General features: G+C 42.9%; 2 protein-coding genes across 6 annotated transcripts in view; both read right to left on the reverse strand.

The window, feature by feature from the left end:
* Nucleotides 1-1,369: 1,369 nt before the first annotated feature.
* On the reverse strand, nt 1,370-15,222 carry LOC311504502 (calcium-activated potassium channel subunit alpha-1a-like). The gene is made up of 2 exons (XM_084567648.1): nt 14,982-15,222; nt 1,370-2,366 (listed from the first exon to the last, which is right to left on the reverse strand). Exons 1-2 carry the CDS (start codon nt 15,213-15,215, stop codon nt 2,178-2,180), a joined length of 423 nt encoding a protein of 140 aa, XP_084423774.1. The 5' UTR covers nt 15,216-15,222; the 3' UTR covers nt 1,370-2,177.
* Nucleotides 15,223-16,465: 1,243 nt separating this feature from the next.
* LOC311504716 (disks large homolog 5-like) overlaps nt 16,466-20,343 on the reverse strand; it is a 29,368-nt gene continuing 25,490 nt past the window's right edge. For all 5 annotated transcript variants that reach the window (XM_084567960.1, XM_084567958.1, XM_084567957.1 and 2 more), the window contains 2 exons: nt 19,356-19,465; nt 16,466-17,659 (listed from right to left, as the gene is read on the reverse strand). In XM_084567960.1, the coding sequence (XP_084424086.1) occupies nt 17,556-17,659; nt 19,356-19,465 (214 nt within the window). In that variant the 3' untranslated portion in view covers nt 16,466-17,555. The remainder of the gene's footprint in view (nt 17,660-19,355; nt 19,466-20,343) is intronic.

The raw sequence follows: 20,343 nt of genomic DNA on the forward strand, positions 1-20,343 counted from the left end.
AGTCTAATCTAATCTAATCATTAAAGGTCCGTTTAACTGAGACCTGCTGTATAAAACTACATCAAAATTGCAAAACAGTGCAGGCACCCTTTTGGCTGAGGCTCCGTTTTGCATAATCTCAATGTCTCAATTCTCTTTAAGGCTTTTGATTTATTCCCTCCTCGGCTCCGTCCACATCTCACCTTAATAATTTAAGCAGGTCTAATCAGAAAAATTAATTACAGGGCACGCGAGGCCACTGACTGATTTTCCTGGCGAGGTAAAGTTAAAAAAAAGAAAAGAAAAAACCCTCTACTGGCTTTTATTAATGGAGGCAGTGAGATAAAATGGATATGAACACAAGGCCCGGTGTGTTTTTGTTTATTTCAAGAGCAAAGAAGAGGAATAAAAGTATGCAAGGAAAAAGATAACGTGGGTTGAAGACGTGGGAATAGCTGCTCAGCAAACATAAATAGATGCATAAAATAAACACACACACCCCCACACACACACAATAACCCTCTGCCTTTTATTTAAGCCATCCCTTGCTCTTATACTCCGCAGTAAAAATTCCCTCTCAGATGGCCCGGAAATAGGCTTTAATGTGCCCCCTAAAAAAAAAAAACGCTGGAACAGAAAACACACATCTGCCGCGTTTAGGTAAGCTGCAGTTGCCATGGTTACAGACGAGTACCGGCTAAACAGTTGTGTGTCAGGCCATCATTGAGACGGAGCACTTGAGCTGCACACACACACGCACATGCACGCACGAGCCGAGGGAAGCGTTGGGTGTTTCAAAAGTGGAAAATAAAAAACAAGGAAGCTCAGGGCGGCGGTGGAGCCGATGTCACACTTCTGTTAGCAATATGCTGCTGTCAACATTAACCGGCGCTAGCGTCTGCGCTTCGGGGATGAACTAATAAGAGGATGCCGTGGGGGAACAACGAGTTTTTATGTGTCATTTTGGAGGGAGACAAACATAATGTGCCGTTTTTAGCCCAAACCGACAATAAAAAGCAACAGAAAAGATTATTTTAGCTTATGGCCGCACACACCGACTCAAATCAGAAACAAATGGGTCCACATCCACCAATTCTTAAAGAATAATTTATAACTAAAGCGGCAGAAATGTGTTTCAGGCCGTGAAAGACCGGAAATCTTTCCTTCCAAGATGGCTGCTAGCTCTTAGTTTTTCTTCAGTTTTTGACCCACAAACGTGAACTAAGTGGTTCATTAATACTCCACATCAGATGATAATAGTTCAGTGTACTCCTCACCCTGCATTCATGATTAATAACCTCCACGCACTGAGCCAACTGGAGATGCCGCACCACTTTTAAAGAGAGGAGGAGGAAGGGGTGGGGGTGGGTAAAAGTGGGATCAAGCCCTGAGCACTGCGGCAAGTCTTGGCATGGCGCGCCCACCCTCATGCCATTTCATTTCATCACTCCTCAGCCTTAGCGCTCGCAATGCCAAGAAAGAAATTATACCCGAATCATCACTCAGGATGAAATTAAAAAAAAATATATGAAAACAAAATGAAAACACCAAAGCAGTCCGTGCAGGACGTCCTCTCACGGGACCACGTCAAAAAATAAATGTGATAAGGATCTCACACACACACACCACAACACAAGATGTGGTCGAAGAGACATGTGTTCTCCACGTGAAACTGTCAACAGACATGCCGGGCGCCATGGCAACCACTTCAGATGACCAAATGCAATTGGCAAACGGCACATGTCCCCCTCCCCTCCCTTCCCCTCCCTTTCCTGCCTCCTGCATCTGCTTCTCTCGGCTGTCTGAGGACATTATGGAGTGTATGACCTTAATTCAGTCTTTAAATCTCTCCTGCGTTGTCGCCCTGGCTTTGTTTTGATGCGTCCTCCTCCCCCGTCTGAGAGATAACCTCCCCGAGTTATGCACTTCAAAATGATGTATTTATGGGTCGCGCAAACAAAAAATAAATTCAAGGGAAAACTCGAGCGTGCTCAATTTGTTGCTTGTCAGATGAAAGCTCCTCCTGAGCCGGAGTCTGGCTCGTCCTACAATAAATATTTTTTCGTGAGATACAAATATGCTCTGAGGGAGTTCAGCCCCGAGCGCTGTCGTAAGGACGTCGGGGCGCGATCGTGATTGGCTGTCGTGCTTCACGTCTTAACCGTCCGGCTACACGCAGACTAAAGCGGCTCAAGATGTCAGTCGTAGATTAGAGAGAAGGTGGCGGCTGGGGGTGAACTCACCAGGACTCTTCCTGTCAGCGTCTGAGCAGATATCATGACTCCGGCCCAGTCTTTGACCGAGGTCATCCAGCCCACCTCGCTGGCCGCAGGGTCATCCTTGTCTGTGCGCTTGATGCCATCGCCGGTGGTGATCCGATGACCCTCCTAGGGGAAAAAATAAAATGCAGGACATATTAAGGTTAGAGATCTGAGAACAACAAACTCTTGGTAAAGTCTTGGTTCTATAATATTATGCTGTTCTGGCGGAGGGTTTCCCGTGCACTTCAGTAGCAGCCTAGTCAGTCTCAAAATATCTGTGCCAGTGGTTTTCATGATGGAAACCTGAGGCTACCTTTGGTTTTTCAGTCGAACCTTTCTTTTAAATTGAAGATAAAGAACTGAACAAAAGAGAAAAGGGGAAGTTCTGTCTCGAATTTGACATTTTGACCGTTCCTTGATCACAGTCTGAACACCTAATACACCTGAAGATCTTTAGATTCGTGATCTTTTCTCCCAGTGACGAGCTACAACCAGCCTGAGGCGGCTAACATGGAAGATGAGGTCCGTCATCTTGCTTCGTGAGAGAAGCATGACCAGGCGGTAATGTTTCTGCAGCAAACGTTAATCTAATGTGAATCTAATGAACCTAGTTTATCTAATTCCAGGCACAATATAATACTGTTATCATTAGCTGCATGTTAAGAGATGATCAACTAGCAAAAAAGCATCTGCTGCTATAGCATACCCACTGGTCTGATGCTTATTTATTGATTTAAATGCACAAATGAAGGATAATCAGTTCTCTCTTTAACAGGGAGCTAAATCAACCGGGTTCAACTGATGGTTCAGGTTAAATTTATGATAATGACAATTCAGTGTTCTGCTGGGTTACTTTTGGACCTGGCATTCATTCGTGTGGATGTTACTTAGACATGTAGCTCCCACCCAAACCCATCCAGACCAGACACCCCCACCCCATAGCAATGACACTCCTTGATGGCAGCAGCCATCCCCAGTAGGATGCAGCCTGACACAGACACACACACAAAAACGCTTTAGGAACAACTAAAAAAGAAAAAACATGAAGAACAGCACAAGGTGTTGACCTAGCCTCCAAATTCACTAGATCCCAAACTGATCAAGTATCTGTAGGATGATTCACAGAGGCCCGTCCCCTCACAACATGGTGTTGCCAGACACCACAGGACACCCTCAGAAGGCCCATGTCCATTCTCTGATGAGTCATAACTGTTTTGAAGGCACAAGGGAGACCTACACAATATTAGAAAGGTGGTCATAATGTTATGTCCTATTCTGGTCTCCAATCTGGTTTTACAGCTGCTAAATACTCCACTACATGTTCACCCGCTCCTTGCTAACCGTCTCCTCTTTGGTACTGGGAAGGTGTAGGCTCTTCTGCTTCTGTTTCCCTCCTCTCTGAAAACAGCTGCATCCTAAAACAAAGCTGATAAAAATGCTCAGAGTAAACCAAAACATCAAGACGTGGGTGTGAAACTAAAAACTATTCCTCCTGTTGAAGGAGCTGCTAAAAATGCACCGGTGGAGAGGCGAGAGGAACCGCAGTTCAGGTGACAATCTGTGGATTTGTCCCTACAAGAGACCTGCGTGAAAACAACACCACTTAGCTTCAAGTTAACGTGAAGTGGCACCATTACAGAAAAATAACAGAAAGTGCTTCCTGAGTCCTTTGGTCGGCTGTGCAATGAAGCACAAATCACTTAAAAAAAAAAACACATTAATGCATCGTTTTTATTATAGTGATTAAGCTCCAAAATGATTCTGCATACATGCTTGCACACATGCATACTGTAAACATACAGAGAGAGACAGAGAGCAGCAGAGAGAGAGACTCCAGGAGTGTATCCATGGCAGCCACTGAGCTCCTGGTGTTTCTGCTCCACTGAGTGGGTTGCCTGCCTGCCTGCCTGCCTGCCTGCCTGCCTGCCTGCCTGCCTGCCTGCCTGGATGCCCGGCTGCCTGTCTTTCTGCCTGTCTCTCCGTCTGTGTGCGCTTGTCTGCTGGGACTCACTGGCATGATTCACAGAGCAGGAAATCGAGACAGGATGCAGAGGTTAGCCATGTTCCCTGATGAAACACCTCACAGCCTTGAGGCTAACACGACTCAGGCTCTTTACCCCCCCTGACATCCCATTCCTCCTCTGCTTTAATGGTGTCACACGTCACTCTCTCTGAGGCCCGTCTCCTGCAGCTACGCTCATCGTGTGCAATTTGTTGACGCCATTGAAGCAGTTAAACGGAAAAATAACTGTATTTTCCATTGACACGTGTGTCGTTTCCACACTATTGCAGGATTCCTTTTCATTTCGGTGTTTATGATCACGATCTCAGCGTGTCGCGTTCTCTGAATGCAGAACGGGCTTTTGTGTGTCCCTGTATCAGGACAGCTAGCTTCAAAGAACTCCTGGCATGCAACATGTGTTGTGCTTCCACTCCACCATAAATCTTTTTTAAAGCTGGAGGAGGGTGCAGCGCCACTGAAATAAATGAATGGATGAATGAATCTGCTGAATGAAACCATAGGCACGACTTCAGCAGAGATCACTCAGACAAATAAATGGTGTATTTGTTACGGACTAGTTGCAGCTCGTGCTTTTACGGCGCATTAATCACTGGTTTACAGAAGCTCACAGCTGCACACGTTCAACAAGTAATGTTTCAACCTCAGAGGGTTTTCAACGACTACATCCAACAACAAAAGCAGGAACATTTTCATGCGAGCTCTTTTTAAGCCGACCAAACCGATGGTCGGCCGTTTGCCACCGCCGGGCTGTTGGTGAGCGTATGTTTTTGCGGTGTGTCCTGCACCGGTGCCAATACTTGGAACTATGACTATTTTTCAGCCAATTCAGCTTGTTGAATCAGTGGCAGAACAAGTTGACTGCTCTGACTGGATGATCAGATTAAAGAACCAACGCACGAGAAGAGAAATGGAAGTGAGGAACGAAACGAAACCCAAGAGAGCTCTCAAAACGGATATTTTTACGACGACTCTGTCCGCCAGAATTAGAGGTGTAGACTAACTGATCAGAATAATTTAGTAGAGACCAGCTCTGTATGACGTTTCTTTTCCTAGCTAGTCCAAGCTCTCTTGTTTTCTACCTTTTAAATTACAAACACAGACTGCTACCTGCAGGTTTAAGGAGTTATTTCCTTTACTGAAGGCGCAGAAGGTTTGTTTTTGGTGCAGACATGGGTATCGACAGGCAACAGCACATTCTGCCTTTATTGCCGCTAATTCTTTATATCAGTGTGATGTGTCCAGGCTCAATCCAAAGTCCACTGACATGGATAGGTCTTGATAATAGTTGCTATCTTATAGCGGCCAGTAGTAATCCAAATAAACATAATGATTCTTTATTTTTTGCCAACATATCCCACAAAAGACCAAAGCTCACTAATAAGCGTTACCTGTGCAGCTACAATCTGATATAACTCGTGTATTCCTGACATTGTGTTGTTACAGAAATGAGGTGCACAGGAGAAGTGTGTGACATTTCTTTCACTATGATGAACACAGTCACTACTGCCATAAATACTCACAAGAGCACAAATGTGTATCAACCCCCTGCTGGAAATAAGTCCCCAAGTTACTCTTGCAACTTCTCTTTGAGTAATGTTTGCAGAAAACAGCGCCCACCTGTTTTAGGAAGTCACTGAGCCCTTTTTTTTCTTTCTTTCTTTTTTTAAAGAAAATAAATAAATTGTACTGTATGTTTGGGAGCTGTGAAGATTTACGTCTTTGGGAATCAATGGCATTGGGGCTGAGTGCCGCAGAGAGGGGAGGGGTGTTAGAAAGCCCTGAGAGATGGATTAACACGTTGCTGCTTTGGTCCTTTCATGGGATTTGTTGAAAATACAGAAAAACGACTTTATCCTATAATAGTTTTTGGATAACAAATGGAAGTCTGAGGCACAGAGCAATAAGCTGCATCAGGCTTTGGCTACACATGAAATACAAGTTAACAGGATGAATTCATTGTCGGGTTTGGTCTTATTTGTTGACAATAATGAAAACAAAAAAAGATTACATCCAGACTAGTGGACTAGTCGGTTTGTCGACTTTACTGCTGTGTCATGACGCTTTAAGCATCATGTCGACTAGTCACTGATCATGTGACGATAACAACATGGACGCCTCCTAGAAGACAGGTGAGGAGCCCAGTGGGTCGTTGCAGCAAACTAGCAGCGGTTCATCAAGTGCGTGGAAATACTTCACTAAAGATGAAACCCATACTACCGTGACATGTCAGTCCTGAAATACAACTAATGTACTACTGCAATGCATCTGAAAAGGCTAATGCTAAGGCTAGTAGAGGAACGGTCCAAATCCTCTGGACAGCAGTCAGTTAGCAACTTCATCAAACGTCCTGTGGTAACAGAGAGAAGGAGGCTGCACATCAACTATCTGATAAAGTTATTAGACCTTTAGCTGCAGAAAAATGCCTGCTGCACTATCCCATCTTACAACAACATTAAGTACTGTTAAATGCTATTGATGGTGCTGATGTGCTGCCTGTTTTTATACAGGCTATACATATCTGCAGCTCACAGTATGTACTACATACTGAGCTGTCTGTCACAAAGCATTACTTTCTACTGTGGTTTTATCAGTGACGTCATCAGAGACTAGTCGGTGTCGATTTGACTTTCATCATATAATAGAGGACTGAAGTCATGCAACCCCTAATCCAGATTTATACTTTAAAGGATGGAATAATGCCCAAACTGTTTGCCAAAGTAAAGCCATGACTGAACACACGTTTCCTTAAGCACTGAAGATAGACATCAACATTGCAGGAGGATACAATGAGCATCTTTAGACACCACCCTTTAACATTTTAGAGCATTACCCACCATGGTTATTATAACAACGTCAGATTTAATTCTACAGTACACTGTAGGACATCTTTATGCAAAAATTGTTCTTGCACACCCACAGGCTCCACGTTTCAATTGTTCCCATTATTATTGCTAAACAGGTGGCAGCACAAAGAAATTCAATCATGTTCAGAGCCATTAGTCACAGACAAGCAGAACACCATCGGCCCCTGTTACACTTCCTACAGCCTGTCCAGAGCCCTGCAGCTAACCCGATAACACTATAACAACATGTCCAGTTCACTTAGGCGCTAATGCAGCCAATGAGATACAGGAAGGGGGAAATTTGTGAAACCGCAATTTAGAAATGTCCGGCAACTGGGAACAACCAGACGGAACCTGCGTTTACCATTATTTATTTGCAAAACGCACAGTTTTACAGATAAACAAGGGGAACTATTTTACAGGGCGCACCAGACCGCCGTGACTTTCCCATGGTTACCTCATTTATTTGGAAGAAGACAGAGTGGCGTTGAAACAGAGCCACCGGGAGGAATTTAAGTCAAAACTCAGTCTTGAGTTTCTTTAAGGAGATCAGGGTGAGTGGATTAGACCATGGGTTAGAGACTAAAAAGGAAAAAGAACATGCCTGTCAGTCAGAAGCCTTTCCAGTCAAACTTTTTAGGAGAATAAAGCTGTAGGCCCGTTACTTTCATGGCCGTAAGCTGCAGAATAATTACACTCGCATCTCAGTTGTGTGGAGAAGTTGGAATGAATCCTAGGAAAGGCATCCGAACTGTTTATAGAACTAAAAAGCTTCTGCATAGTCTCTGTAAATCTTTCCTTTGTGGTGTTTGTACATGAAAAGAGACAGAAATACTTGAAGAATGAAAAAAGAGACGCTGTTACATGATCTTTTCAGTATTTTGACACCTTTCTTTCAATACCTATCAAAAACCTGTCAAAGACAAAATAACTATTTTAGTGTATGAGTAATGAATTTTGTGAAATTCACAAAAGACAGTTAAATAAAATTATTCTGGGAACAGTTTGAAAGGCTTCTGATTTTAGATAAGTAGGCCTGTACTGGTGCCGTCTCACTGAACTCATTAGTGCGTGGTTACACGACACGTGAAGACTTGTAAGAGGAAAGACTCGGGGTTCAAGTGGTGGCACATCAGCTGGAAGTTGTGACAACGCCGTTGCTAGGCAACTGTATGCAACTAGAAGCCACTGAGGCTAACAGTTAGCGAGCTAACGACCGTGTAACTCAATGAAGGAAATATACAGGGGTAATGAAAGGACAAGGCTGTGAGAAATAATTATTTTCTGAGTAGTAGTTTAGTCTTTTGGTCTTTTTAGCTTTAACACATGCATTCAAACATGATCACGTCATAGTTTTACGTGTTATCTATGAATTTAAACTTTTACTGTTCATTACAAACGTTCAGATTACAAACGCCTGACCAAAAAAAAAGTCACCACCTGGATTTAACTAAGCAAATAGGTCTGAGCCTCCTATATGATAATTACTGAATGGGTGATTATCTTTCAGCTGGCAACAAGTTATTTAACCCCAACTGATGCAATGAGTAGCTTCTCATTTCTTAAACAACCATGTCTAAAGACACATCCTGTGGTCGTGGAAAAGATGTTAGTTTGTTTGAGAAGGGTCAAATCATTGGCATGCATCAAGTAGAGAAAACATCTAAGGAGATTGAAGAAACTACTAAAACTGGGTTAAGAACTGTCCAACACATTATTAAAAACTGGAAGGATAGTGGAGAACCATCAGGGTAAGAAGAGAGGCAGATGAAGTGATGCACCCATCATGCCTAGTGTCTACTGTACACGCCTGTGGGGGCAGTGCTATGATCTGGGGTTGCTGCAGTTGCTCAGGTCTAGGTTCAGCAACATTATTTTGTCCAAAGAATGAGGTCAGCTGACTACCTGAATACACTGAATGACCAGGTTATTCCATCAATGGATCATATTCCAAGATGACAATGTCAGGATTCATGGGCCTCAGATTGTGAAAGAGTGGTTCAGGGAGCATGAGACATGAGTCCAGACCTTAACCCCATTGAGAATCTTTGGGATGTGCTGGAGAAGGCTTTGTGCAGTGGTCAGACTCTCCCATCATCAATACAAGATCTTGGTGAAAAATGAATGCAACACTGGATGGAAATAAACCTGGTGACATTGGAGAAGCTTATCGAAACAGCGAATGTGTGCTGTAATCAAAGCTAAAGGCGAAATATTAGGCCATTAGTCTTTGAGTTCTTGTCTTACAATAACTGTTGAGGACACAATAGTGATTACTGATTGTTTAATATCTGCAGGAAGCTTCTGGACATGTTCTACCAGACTATCGTTGCCAGTGTCCTCTTCTACGCTGTGGTATGCTGCGGTGGCAGTGCTAAGAAGGAGGACAGCTCACAGCTGGACAAGCTGAAACAGAAGGAGGACTCTGTGGTAGGAGCAGAGCTAGAGTCCCTGACATCGGTGGTAGATGCAAGGACCTTAAACAAAATCCGGTCCATCATGAACAATGTCAATCACCTTCTATACAACACCATAGTCAGGCAGAGAAGCTTGTTCAGTGACATCTATCTATCTATCTATCTGTAGCTGGTAGATCTTCTCTGTTGAGGTGCTTGAACACAGCAGCTGTGCAACTTATCAGGCCTTTTTTAAATAAATTGCCATACATTTGATGATTTTGTTGGGACCATAAGTTGGGGGTGGACTGACTCTTCACAACTGAATTACAACTCCCCATCCACCTCTGCCATTTCTGAAAACCTTAGCAAGACACACCACAACTTGAAGGCAACATAAAATCACTAAAGCTCATTTAAAGACTGAATTGAAAAACATCAACAGGTTGCTTCCAGTTTAAGTCGGTTTAGTGTTGGTGTAGATGGGTTCTCTTTGCATTTAACACACTCTCATTGAGCTACTTTCCTTTAGTTGATGCACATTAAAGCTACAGGCTGCACAAATCTGAATGCCCTGCTGTTTTTGCAATATAAAGATATAAAGTGTGCAGGATTTCTTACACTAAAAGCGACAATTCATGTGGAAACGTCTTCTTTTTCTTCTTTTTAACACAGCTAGATGAGATGCACTGTTTATGCCACCGTTGCACGCTCCTGTTTTAATGAATGACGTGACACAGGCAGCGCTGAGGGAGTTGACAGCCGTTAAGTAGCTTTAATTGGCATCACGTCGTTATTCCCCAGCACTTTAATGACCAAATCTGGGCAGAAAACACACCGGCTGTGGTACTTTTAACGCTGGTAAAAGAGGAGTTCAAAGAATAACGATTTGTGATTCATGACATACCACTGTCCAATTACTCTTTAAAGAGGTCGCACGTCTGATTTCATCTTAAGGTCACTCACAGGAAGATGCCTTTCGGTGTGAGGCTGAGTCGCTTTTGAGTTTTTGACATTTGAATCTCTAATTCCTTCTTGCGTGAGAAGCGTCGATTCTTTTATAATCGTCAAGTGATGATGTTTGCTTTTGAGTTTGGTTTTTGCTTCCGACACGTCAGAGGGGTTAAACAATCTTCCGCCGGATTTTATTTAATGAGATAAAATTGGATGAGATACATTTTTAATGGAAGCAGGCGCCGGAAAAAAAGTAGATGTAGTCATTACAGCCACTGAGACGGCACATCTCCCCCTTTGTCACTTTGATCAGTAGTCTGAGAACTCCAAATTTAGGTCCCACCATCTCGCCTAAATCTAGTCTCCTTGACAGCGCAGGACATTGATCAACACCGCTAGCCTATCCGCAGTGATCATTTCTCAAAGGGTGAGGGCATTAAACTAGAATAGAACATGCAGCTTGTGACACAGTGGAATCAATTATTTAAAAATGCATTAATATGAACTTTAATGATGAACCGAGACGGAAAAAAACCTTCCTGAAACATGGGCAGTCTCTTGACTGATCTTGGCCACATAAAGACGAACCATCTGTCAATGAATCACTGGCTGAACGAGAATAATTATTTAGTTAATATCCATGTGAATGTATAAACAGGAAGGATGGAAGTAAGCTCGCCCATCCCCCCCGGTCAGTAGCTAAGCAAAAAGGAGATTTAAAATGAAGGAAAAGTTTACGCAGCTGCAAAACAACTGACGGATTAAGGAGCATCTGTGGTCAGCAAAGTCAAGTTTACTTTTTAAATGAACACACATTCACACGTAAAACAAAATCAGTTCGTGCAAGACCCATCAACAGTATCATCTCTTGTCTTTGGGGCGGCCTGAAAGCATTAATCTGAGACCTGTTGGATCCCAGATGGTTCAGTGACGGCCAAGCTGCAACACGCTGCTTATATTATGTAACGGGAGGAGCTAATACTTGCTTAGCTAATTACACGGCCAATTAAACACACGTTACAAGGAATATACGGCCTTTCTTTACAAAGGAGTCAGACGAGCTAAACCGCAGAGAATATTAAAGGATTAAGAGTATCGTTAAATAAATGATGCTGCCTTCAAGTGCTTCTTCTTCTTCTTCCAAGTTCGTGTGGATGTGTGTGCTGCGTTCAAGCACTCCTGGCTGAAGATAAAGTCATAACCAAATTAGATTCTTGCATCAGAGAGCTGTTTCAGAGAGAGTGAGCAAACGCTGCTCGGCTTTAAAATAATTTACAAAAGCTGAAGTTGTGCTGCATTAGCATTCACTCTGCTTGACCTGTTGCCATTGCGCATATGCGCAAGGGACAGAGACAACAGCAAAGAGGCACTCGGCTATTCCAACTTTCTGACTCGTAATTACCACAGTTTTCGATCGCGAGCACTCATCTGGTAATTACACTATTTTAGACGGCACTTAAAAACCTCCACGAGAGGAACTATCCATCTGAATCCTCCGGTCACCCTGCACCCCGCTCACCTGACACGTATAAGGACTCTGAGTCACTGCCGGAGGGTGCACATGGTAAACTGACTGTGTATGACGATACCTTTGGAAAAAAAGATATCCAACATCACACATTAAATACACCGATCAGGCATAACACTATGTCCTAATATTGTGTAGGTCTCCCTTGTGTCTCCAAAACAGTTGTGACTCATCAGAGAATGGACATGGGCCTTCTGAGGGTGTCCTGTGGGGGCCTTTGAGGGGAGGGGCCTCCGTGGATCATCCCACAGATACTTGATCAGTTTGGGATCTAGTGAATTTGGAGGCCAGGTCAACACCTTTGGTAATCTTCGTGTTTTTTGAGTTGTTCCTAAAGTGTTTTGGTGGCTGCATCCTGCTGGGGATGGCTGCTGCCATCAAGGAGTGTCATTGTTATGGGGTGGGGGTGCCTGGTCTGGTCTAGGTGGGTTTTAATGTTATGCCTGATCGGTGTACTCTTTCAGGACCAAGCATCATGTTGGGCAGTGACACTTTTCAGCATCAGTCACCTGTTAGATACGGTGTCAAACCGTTAAGACACATTCCTCCAATGAAAGTAGTTCACAACATGACTGAAGAGCTGCCACAGCATCTCATCGGCCCAATGTGAAGTACCGTGTCATTTACGATGAATGCAATTTCTTTCTTCGCCCCAGACAGATAATAGCGGTCATTCATCAGAACCTCACAAATGACGAGTTTCATCGATTACCACCAGACAGGGGGAAACCAGAGCCACGGAGATGGAGGCTGAGTCTCAGGGACCTAAGAGCTGTCAGAAAAAGAGCAGGACTTGGGCAGCGAATGCCCCGGAGAGGGGGAAAACAAGCTGGAAAATCAGAAGTGGAGGAAACACATAATCAGCTCCCTCCTATGAACAATGCTCCAAGAAAGCTCCATGTTTGGGCTGCTAATGACATGCACAGACCGGGAGGGGGTGGGGAGGTGTTCCTCCAACACAACCTGCCACATCTCACAGCCTAGACAACTGCATAACAGAGAGAGATTTACTCGTATTATGAAATCCTTTGCTTGCTAGTTGCTTAGCAACAAAAATCCTGATTCATATGGCACATACGGTAACGCGCCTGACACTGCATTTCTGACACTTGGGAGGAAGGTTGATTCTCGGATGAGGGAAGGAGGGGGAAACAAAAAAAAAAAAAAAAAAAAAAGGGTGCGAAGACGACGGGGCAGGAGTTATGAAATGAATGCCAGGAGAGCAAAAGGCAGCGAGGGGGAGATTGGAAGTGAAAGAATGACCCGTCTCCGGCTAACTCCCACAGAGTAGCACAACAGGTTGATGGAGCTCACCAGCTTCACTTGGCAAAATCTGAACAAAAACACACAATCCGACTGCTCTCTTGTATTCTCACAAGCTCCGTTCCGACTCCGAAATGAACAATTAAGTACTGATTTGTGCAGCATTTCTGTTCCATTTGTGTAATTCTAAAAATAAAACTGATGACTTTAAATACTGTAGCGAGGGGTGAAACTCTTCAGATAGAAAATGACATTTACAAGCTCTGGCTTCTTTAAATTATTTAAATGAGTTAGTCAGGGATCTTTGTATTTTTTTATCAACAGATCAATCAGTGATTAAAGTGATTATTATCTGCAGCTTTAATTGAGACCAGCTTCAGCAAAAGCATAGAAATGATGCAGACGTCTCCCTTCTGAAAGGTCAGCACCACCCTGCATGCAGCCTTTGCCATTTTCTCCTCTTCCACCCTCTTCCTGTCTGACTTTAAAGTGCATTTCAGTCCATCTCAGAGTACGAGTCAGGGTCCAAAACGTGATGTTTTACTCAAAGAGCACACTTCACAAATTTTGAACAGAGTCAGATTAACGCCTAATTGAACTAATGCAGGACTGATCTCACACAGATGGTGTCATAATGACAGGGAGGCAGGAAGTCTAGTTGCCTTAAACGTTATAAAAATTATTTCTGGGGGATTACACCGTGACAAACAAACATTCAGATGCACTTTCCTGGTGAGAAAATTGAATGTGTCACCAATGTCTGAAGCCACGTAGCAGCAGATGGACTCCGTGTGTCCTGAAACTAATGCCGACCTTTGGATTCAAACAAACTGCTGCACAGTTTCAAAGTAACACTGGCTTTAGACTATGTTCAAGTTTAAAATACGGGTAACTACAGACTACTGAATCACATTTGAAGTCTTTTTAATGTTTCCACCTGTTAAGTGCTGCACGTTTCTAAAGCTTCTGTGGGTTCTTTTAAATGACAAATATATAGTCTTCATCCAGCTAAATGGAAATTTGGTTTGCAGACATCTCTGTCCAGAAATCATCTCGTTACTCTGGATAATCCACAGCCACTAATTCTTCAATAGAAAGCAGCTCCAATGCAAAATGTTCCTAGTGAGGCCTGTGGATTATCCAGAGGAACTGGGACATCGTTTCTGATATAAGACAGGTTACCGGGTATATTTGTTTTTTATTTTTGTCCGCCCTGTCTTTTCAGCAGCACAACTGAACCCATCCATTCACTTTTTTGACTGTAGTGGAGTAGTGGCAGAAACCTCAGAGATGCAGGTTTTAAAATCCGGCCAAAATAATTTGTGTTTTTTTAAAAAATATATATAAATATCGGTTAGAACAGATCATGAAAGGTTTAATATATATTTTATTTCTGCTTGTATTTGCTCATTTTTAACTCAACCTACTAGAAGGTGGTTTACCAACAAGTGTCAGCTGCACTTTCTTAGTATTTAGTCCCAGAGCAAAATCGTTTTGTAAAGCGGTATCACCTTGTTACTGTATGTGACATTAAGCCAGGAATAGCAGAGTGCATTATTCAGAGCCATGCACTGCGCTCTCGGTGGATGAGGCCCTAACACAGATTTAATTACAAGCCCATTTCATAAATCAAACTGGCTGGACAGACACGCCGTTGTCACGCATTGGCTGTTGGACAAAAACCCACTCTGTGACGGATTTCATTGAGGAGCTGTGCTTCATGAAATGACCTACCTTCTTCTTGGCTTTGCAGTGGCAGCACACAGTCCACAGATATTTGAGAGTTCTCCACAAGAGGATTATGAAGAGACCCCCAAAGAAAGTGACCATGGAGGAGGCGAGGAAAGCCCACCACATCCGCTGGCCGTTGCTGTCACAGGGCACATCTGGTGAAAACGGGATGATCACATTCATCTTGGATATGTGGATGGACGGGTCCGGGTTAAATTTCTCCCTGTTTTTCGGCATTATCGACTTCTGGTCACCTGCCACCCCCTCCCCCGAAACGAGCAATCAACTCAAGTGGGATTCAGGCGCGTTGGGCAACTCCAGCCAGCGCCCCCTGATGCCCCGACGGCTCAGGCATGTCGAGTCAACCACCTTGCACTCCTCTGACTTCTCATTTGGCCAAATACGTTTAAAGTTCAGACGATAAGCAGGGCAGGGCAGGACAGCGCGATAAAAATGATAATAAAAAAAAAAACTTCCTTTGAAATCAATACATCAGTCGTGCGTCTCACGATGCGCGTTCGTGACCGCAAGTGCGCGTCATCCGTTTGGTCTGTGCGTAAAAATCACATTTAACTCCCCGGAAAGCTTTCGATTTACACGACAGTCCTTGCGGGTAAAACTATACTTGTATTATTTCTATTAAACTGAAGAGACGCGCTGTCCTCGCCAGTCGATGGATTCACTCACTCCTCCACCTTAACAGCGCAGCTTTCGGGAGGTCCGCTACTTGAGGCTGCGCGCCGCACACTGTTGAATGCGCTCCTCGCGTTAAAGGTTCGTCAGATAATGCGCGCAGGTGTCGGTGGAAAAGAAGAAAGAAAAACAGAAAAAAGATCTTGGTGATAATTCTCGCGCTCTCGGGCTCCGGCGGCTGACTGTCACATCCATTTGTTGGAAGATGGCATCGCAGATTTACAGGTAGCGGGGGGAGGAGCCATCGATGGCAGACGTCGATGCTTATCTGTCTGGTTATTTATAGTGACCGCTTCATTAATTTTTTATGATTTTAACTTTGTGGCCACAGCCCACTCCGCCCTCCTCCCCCTTACTCTGCAACTATTTCCATTTTAATATCGAATTACATCAGTGGTGTGAATTTATAGTCAATTTTCAATTTCCATTATAGCTTTAAACAATTTTTCTTCTAATCTCACTAAAACCCAAATAGGTTTTTAGATTTTTTTGTTTGTTTTTTTCCTAGTTTATCCTAAATTAAATTATTCCTACATTGGACCAGGCAGTAAAAGACAAATGGAAACATTTGGAAGTGAATAAACTTCAATAGTTCGCATGACAGAAGCAGCTTATTTCAGCTCTTATAATAAGAAAAATATAAATATATAACATATAAACAATTTAAAACTATATGGTTAATCCTGGTGGAGTATTTTCCTACATCAGGTAGCTGTGATAACGTGGAGACAAGTGATAAAATGACATCTTACCAGTCTTCACCTGCAGCGGTCACTTACTCCCCCTCGTGGACAATCCGTTGACTGCAACTTTCCTTGACTTAACAACAGCCTACTGTGTAAATGATGCAACTAACACACAACCTACACTAGAAGAGAAAACACAGACAACTTGAATTCCATTAAATGTACTCTTTGTTTTTTGTTGTTGTTTTAATATTTTATAGAAATATTAAACTTCATTTGGAGACACAAAGCGTCTCGTCTGACTTGAAGATGAAATGTTGGCGATTTTACGGAAAACTCAAGAGACGCGTGCTCATGTGTTGTGGCAGACAGCCGATCATAGATCATACACCAGAAATAAAATATCCCTTCTTTAAAAAAAAAAAAAAATAATAATAATAATAATAATAACAATAAAAATCCACTTGACAAAGCGGAACAATATTTGGCAGTACCAGTAGAACACATTGGACAGACTGGTGTTTGATTTATAATGGAAGCTGTGATGGTTATAAGTCCAAGAATGTAAAAAGTGATTAACAAATATATATATTTAGCTTGGCACAATACGCTTCAAGGACTGAAATGAAAAACGGTGACTTCGGACGGCAAAATAACAAAAAAAAAAAAAAAAAAAAACATAATGTGAAGGAAGCAAGTTTGCCACAGTTGTCTCCTCTATAAATAAAGAACATTAGCTGGAAAATATCATCCTTCCTATTCGCTAGACAACTACCAACTACATTTGTAAAACAAAAAAGGTTCATAGGAAACATCTTTGATTTGATTAGATAAATTAAATGACATGAAAAGTACATATATAAATACAGAGAAGGGAACAGAGTGGTCCGTTCTATATTCAACAATAAGCTCTTCAGTTTGTATCGATGCCGACTTCCTGTCTCCTATTCATGGGAGGAAGCTGAGATTAAAGGCGTGCTACTGGGTATGAGGAAAAATACAACATTCAAGTATTAAATACTAGTGTAAACAAATCTATCTGCAGTACAGTACATCACTATTGTAGTGCGGGAATATTTCATCATCATCATCATCATCAGTGCTGATATTGCGATACGTGGAAAAAGTATTAACCGTGGAGTCTGCAGTGTACCGATTTATTGAGTCGAGAAAAAAAAAAGAAAAAGTGGTGAAATTTCTATGATGCTCCATCTGGAATCCACAGAACTTTACTCTGTTCCTGCTCCACAATGGTCAAGATCTGAGTGCAAATGTAGGACACGCTGCCTCCTTGGACAACGCCTGCAACACAGTGAGGGGTGGGGAGGAATATTTACACAGGGAGGGTTTAGTATGTGGCTCAGTTTTGTCTGTTTAAACATTTAGGGCTGCAACCGTTTTCATTACAGACTAATCGTTCTTTGATTAATTGATGACTTGCACGTCTATAAAACACTGACTAAGAATCTAACATCTAACAAGTTGCACCATTTGATCTTGGTTAAACCCGTTTGGTCTGTGCTCGGGTTTCTCTTCCAACTTTAGTTCTGATCTTTGTCTCTGTGAGTTCGACAGCACCTCCCCCAAAATATTGCAATAATATCATCACGATAGAAAAAGATGGAGCAAGTTTTTGGACCTTTATGCCTTTATTTTGATAGGTGGCAGTAGAGAGAGACATGAAGCGATGGGGTGAGAAAGAGAGGACATGCAGCAAAGGGCTGGAGTCAAACGTGAACCACTGCAGTAAGGATTAAAGCCTCAATTCAGATGATTCAAGTGAAGATGTGAAGCAACCAGTGAGTGAACTGGAAGAAAATCTACTCGAGATTGTGTTAAATTGCTTATTTTTTGTAGTTGGTTAGCTAATTTTTATACTTTTACCTTTATCGTTTCTGCTTTGGCTTGCACCGGGACCAGGGTAACTAATTTCGTTCCACCTCATGTGCCAACATGTGTTGAAATGACAATAAAAACTCCTTGAATCATTGAATCCCTAATACTGGGGAGCTCTGATAGGCTCAACTGATCAAAAATAAAGGGACACAACTGTTAGAGATGCAGCTTTGAGGGCACAAAGTCACTGGTTCAGTCTCCACTATGTCCTTGGTTGAGGTGCCTTGAGACAGCACCTAAACCCCCACCCCACCCAAAACCAAAGTGTGGTCACTTGGATGGGATAAATGCAGAGAACCAATCCTTGTACGTATGCAAATCTGCTTTAAACTGGAACTAATAATGCAGTTTGTCCAAAGTCTAATCCTGCATTTTCCTTTTGATGCATTTTGGGTGTTAACTGCAGTTTGCCACAGTCTAGATATGAAGGAATTACAAACTGGATGAACTAAATGGTAGGAGCACATCCATGTTGGCATATGAATTATAGTTTATATTATTTGTGTTGTCTGGAGCAAAACACGGTTTCAGTTCTCGATATATAAACGAGTCCGGGGATGAGATCGGCTCCACCATCCACCATGAGTCTTATTTATGACCGGCTGATAATTAGCACGTTCTCGTCATTCTCATCATCTCGTGGCTTGTGTGCAGAAATTGGCCCGGGCCACCTCTCCCTGTGAGCAGGGATCAGCGCTGGTATGAGTTCATCGCCGAAGCCCTTCCCCATAACTCGCCTCCTTTTTATATAGTCATTAATCAGCTGGACATTTGGGGGTCTCAGACTGGCTGCTGCTCCAAATACCAAAAGCTTCAACTCTAAATTTGTGAGAGGACACAAAGAAAGTGTGCTCCAAAAACTTCAGACGACCTTCAGACACACTGTTTAAAAACCGGAGTAAAAACTTTATCCTAGAGGACCAAATATCAGCTGAAGGAGTTCAGGATGTTTGCAAGAAAGCACAATACGGCTAATAAGATGTAATTTGCAAGCTGATGTTAAGCAGTGAAATGGGGCTCAAGTTATCTATCGTATACACATCTGTATAGTTCCTGTGTCCAAACTCGTACATTAGAGTGAAAGTAATGACTTCCCACCAACCTGTGAAGAAGCGGCTGTACTCCTGCTCTACTTTCTGCGCCGCCTCAAACTGCTCCTTGGAATGTTTCTGAGAGAGTTTATCCCGCAGGTACAAAGGGTCCTTCTGCTCTCTGAGGAGACAACACCAGACAAGGTCAGCATCCTCCCACAAAACCTCACTTCACACACAGACTGACAACGAGGCGCAATAACACGGCAACAAAACTAAGAACCCAGGAATCAATTTCGCTTTTTTTTTTTTAAGTTCCGATCTTTTACTTCTTAAAAGCTGAACATTGTGTTTGTACAAACATAAGAACATAAACCTTAGTATACTGTAGATCTTATGTTAGAAATCTGAAATTACCTGCTCCAAAAGGTGTAAATTAATTTAAGTTGATTCGACTGCATTATCAAATTTGTGCTACTATATGTACTAGAAGATCATTATATTCCTCAAAATGCTGATATGGTGTGACTTCAATGACAAAAAAATATAATGTCAATAGTATTTCATCAGATGGAACCATAGAAGTTTCAACATACTATAGTAGGTATTGCAAAATCTGTCATTTCATAGCTTCAGTGCAGTCTCTCTACTTCCAGCCCACTCATTCACTCCATATCTGCAGTCTTGAGAAGACGTCTACCGAGAGCCTCTGACCTAACCTAGCATCACACCCTCTTCTCTCCTTGGTACTCAGTATGCAGTCGACATATTAGTCTGCTGATGCCTCCCAGAGGATAAAAACCCATGAAAAACCTTGAGCTCCTGTCAGTCGCTGCAGCAGGCAGGCACGCAGGCAGGCACGCAGGCAGTGGGAGGTGTGTTTGTGTGTGTACGTGAAAGCCGAGGCGGGTGGGGGCAGAGAGAGTGTTTTTGCCACCCACGCCACGAAGCGGAGCCACCGGCTCTGTCAGCCCCTCTCTGGACAGCTGGCACTCAGCTGATGACAGTGAAGGCTTAACAGGAATCAATCTCAGCCATGTCTGCCTGCTGCACCCTTTC

Source organism: Chelon labrosus (assembly GCF_963514085.1).
Source record: "Chelon labrosus genome assembly, chromosome: 19".
Classification (NCBI taxonomy): domain Eukaryota; kingdom Metazoa; phylum Chordata; class Actinopteri; order Mugiliformes; family Mugilidae; genus Chelon; species Chelon labrosus.

Bases quoted from the DNA above. Each gene is read 5' to 3' on its own strand.
- LOC311504502 (XM_084567648.1), bottom strand. From the start codon at position 15,215: ATGCCGAAAAACAGGGAGAAATTTAACCCGGACCCGTCCATCCACATA. The intron at 2,367-14,981 runs GTAGGTCATTTC...TTTTTCCCCTAG, and splicing joins ACTGCAAAGCCAAGAAGAAG to GAGGGTCATCGGATCACCAC.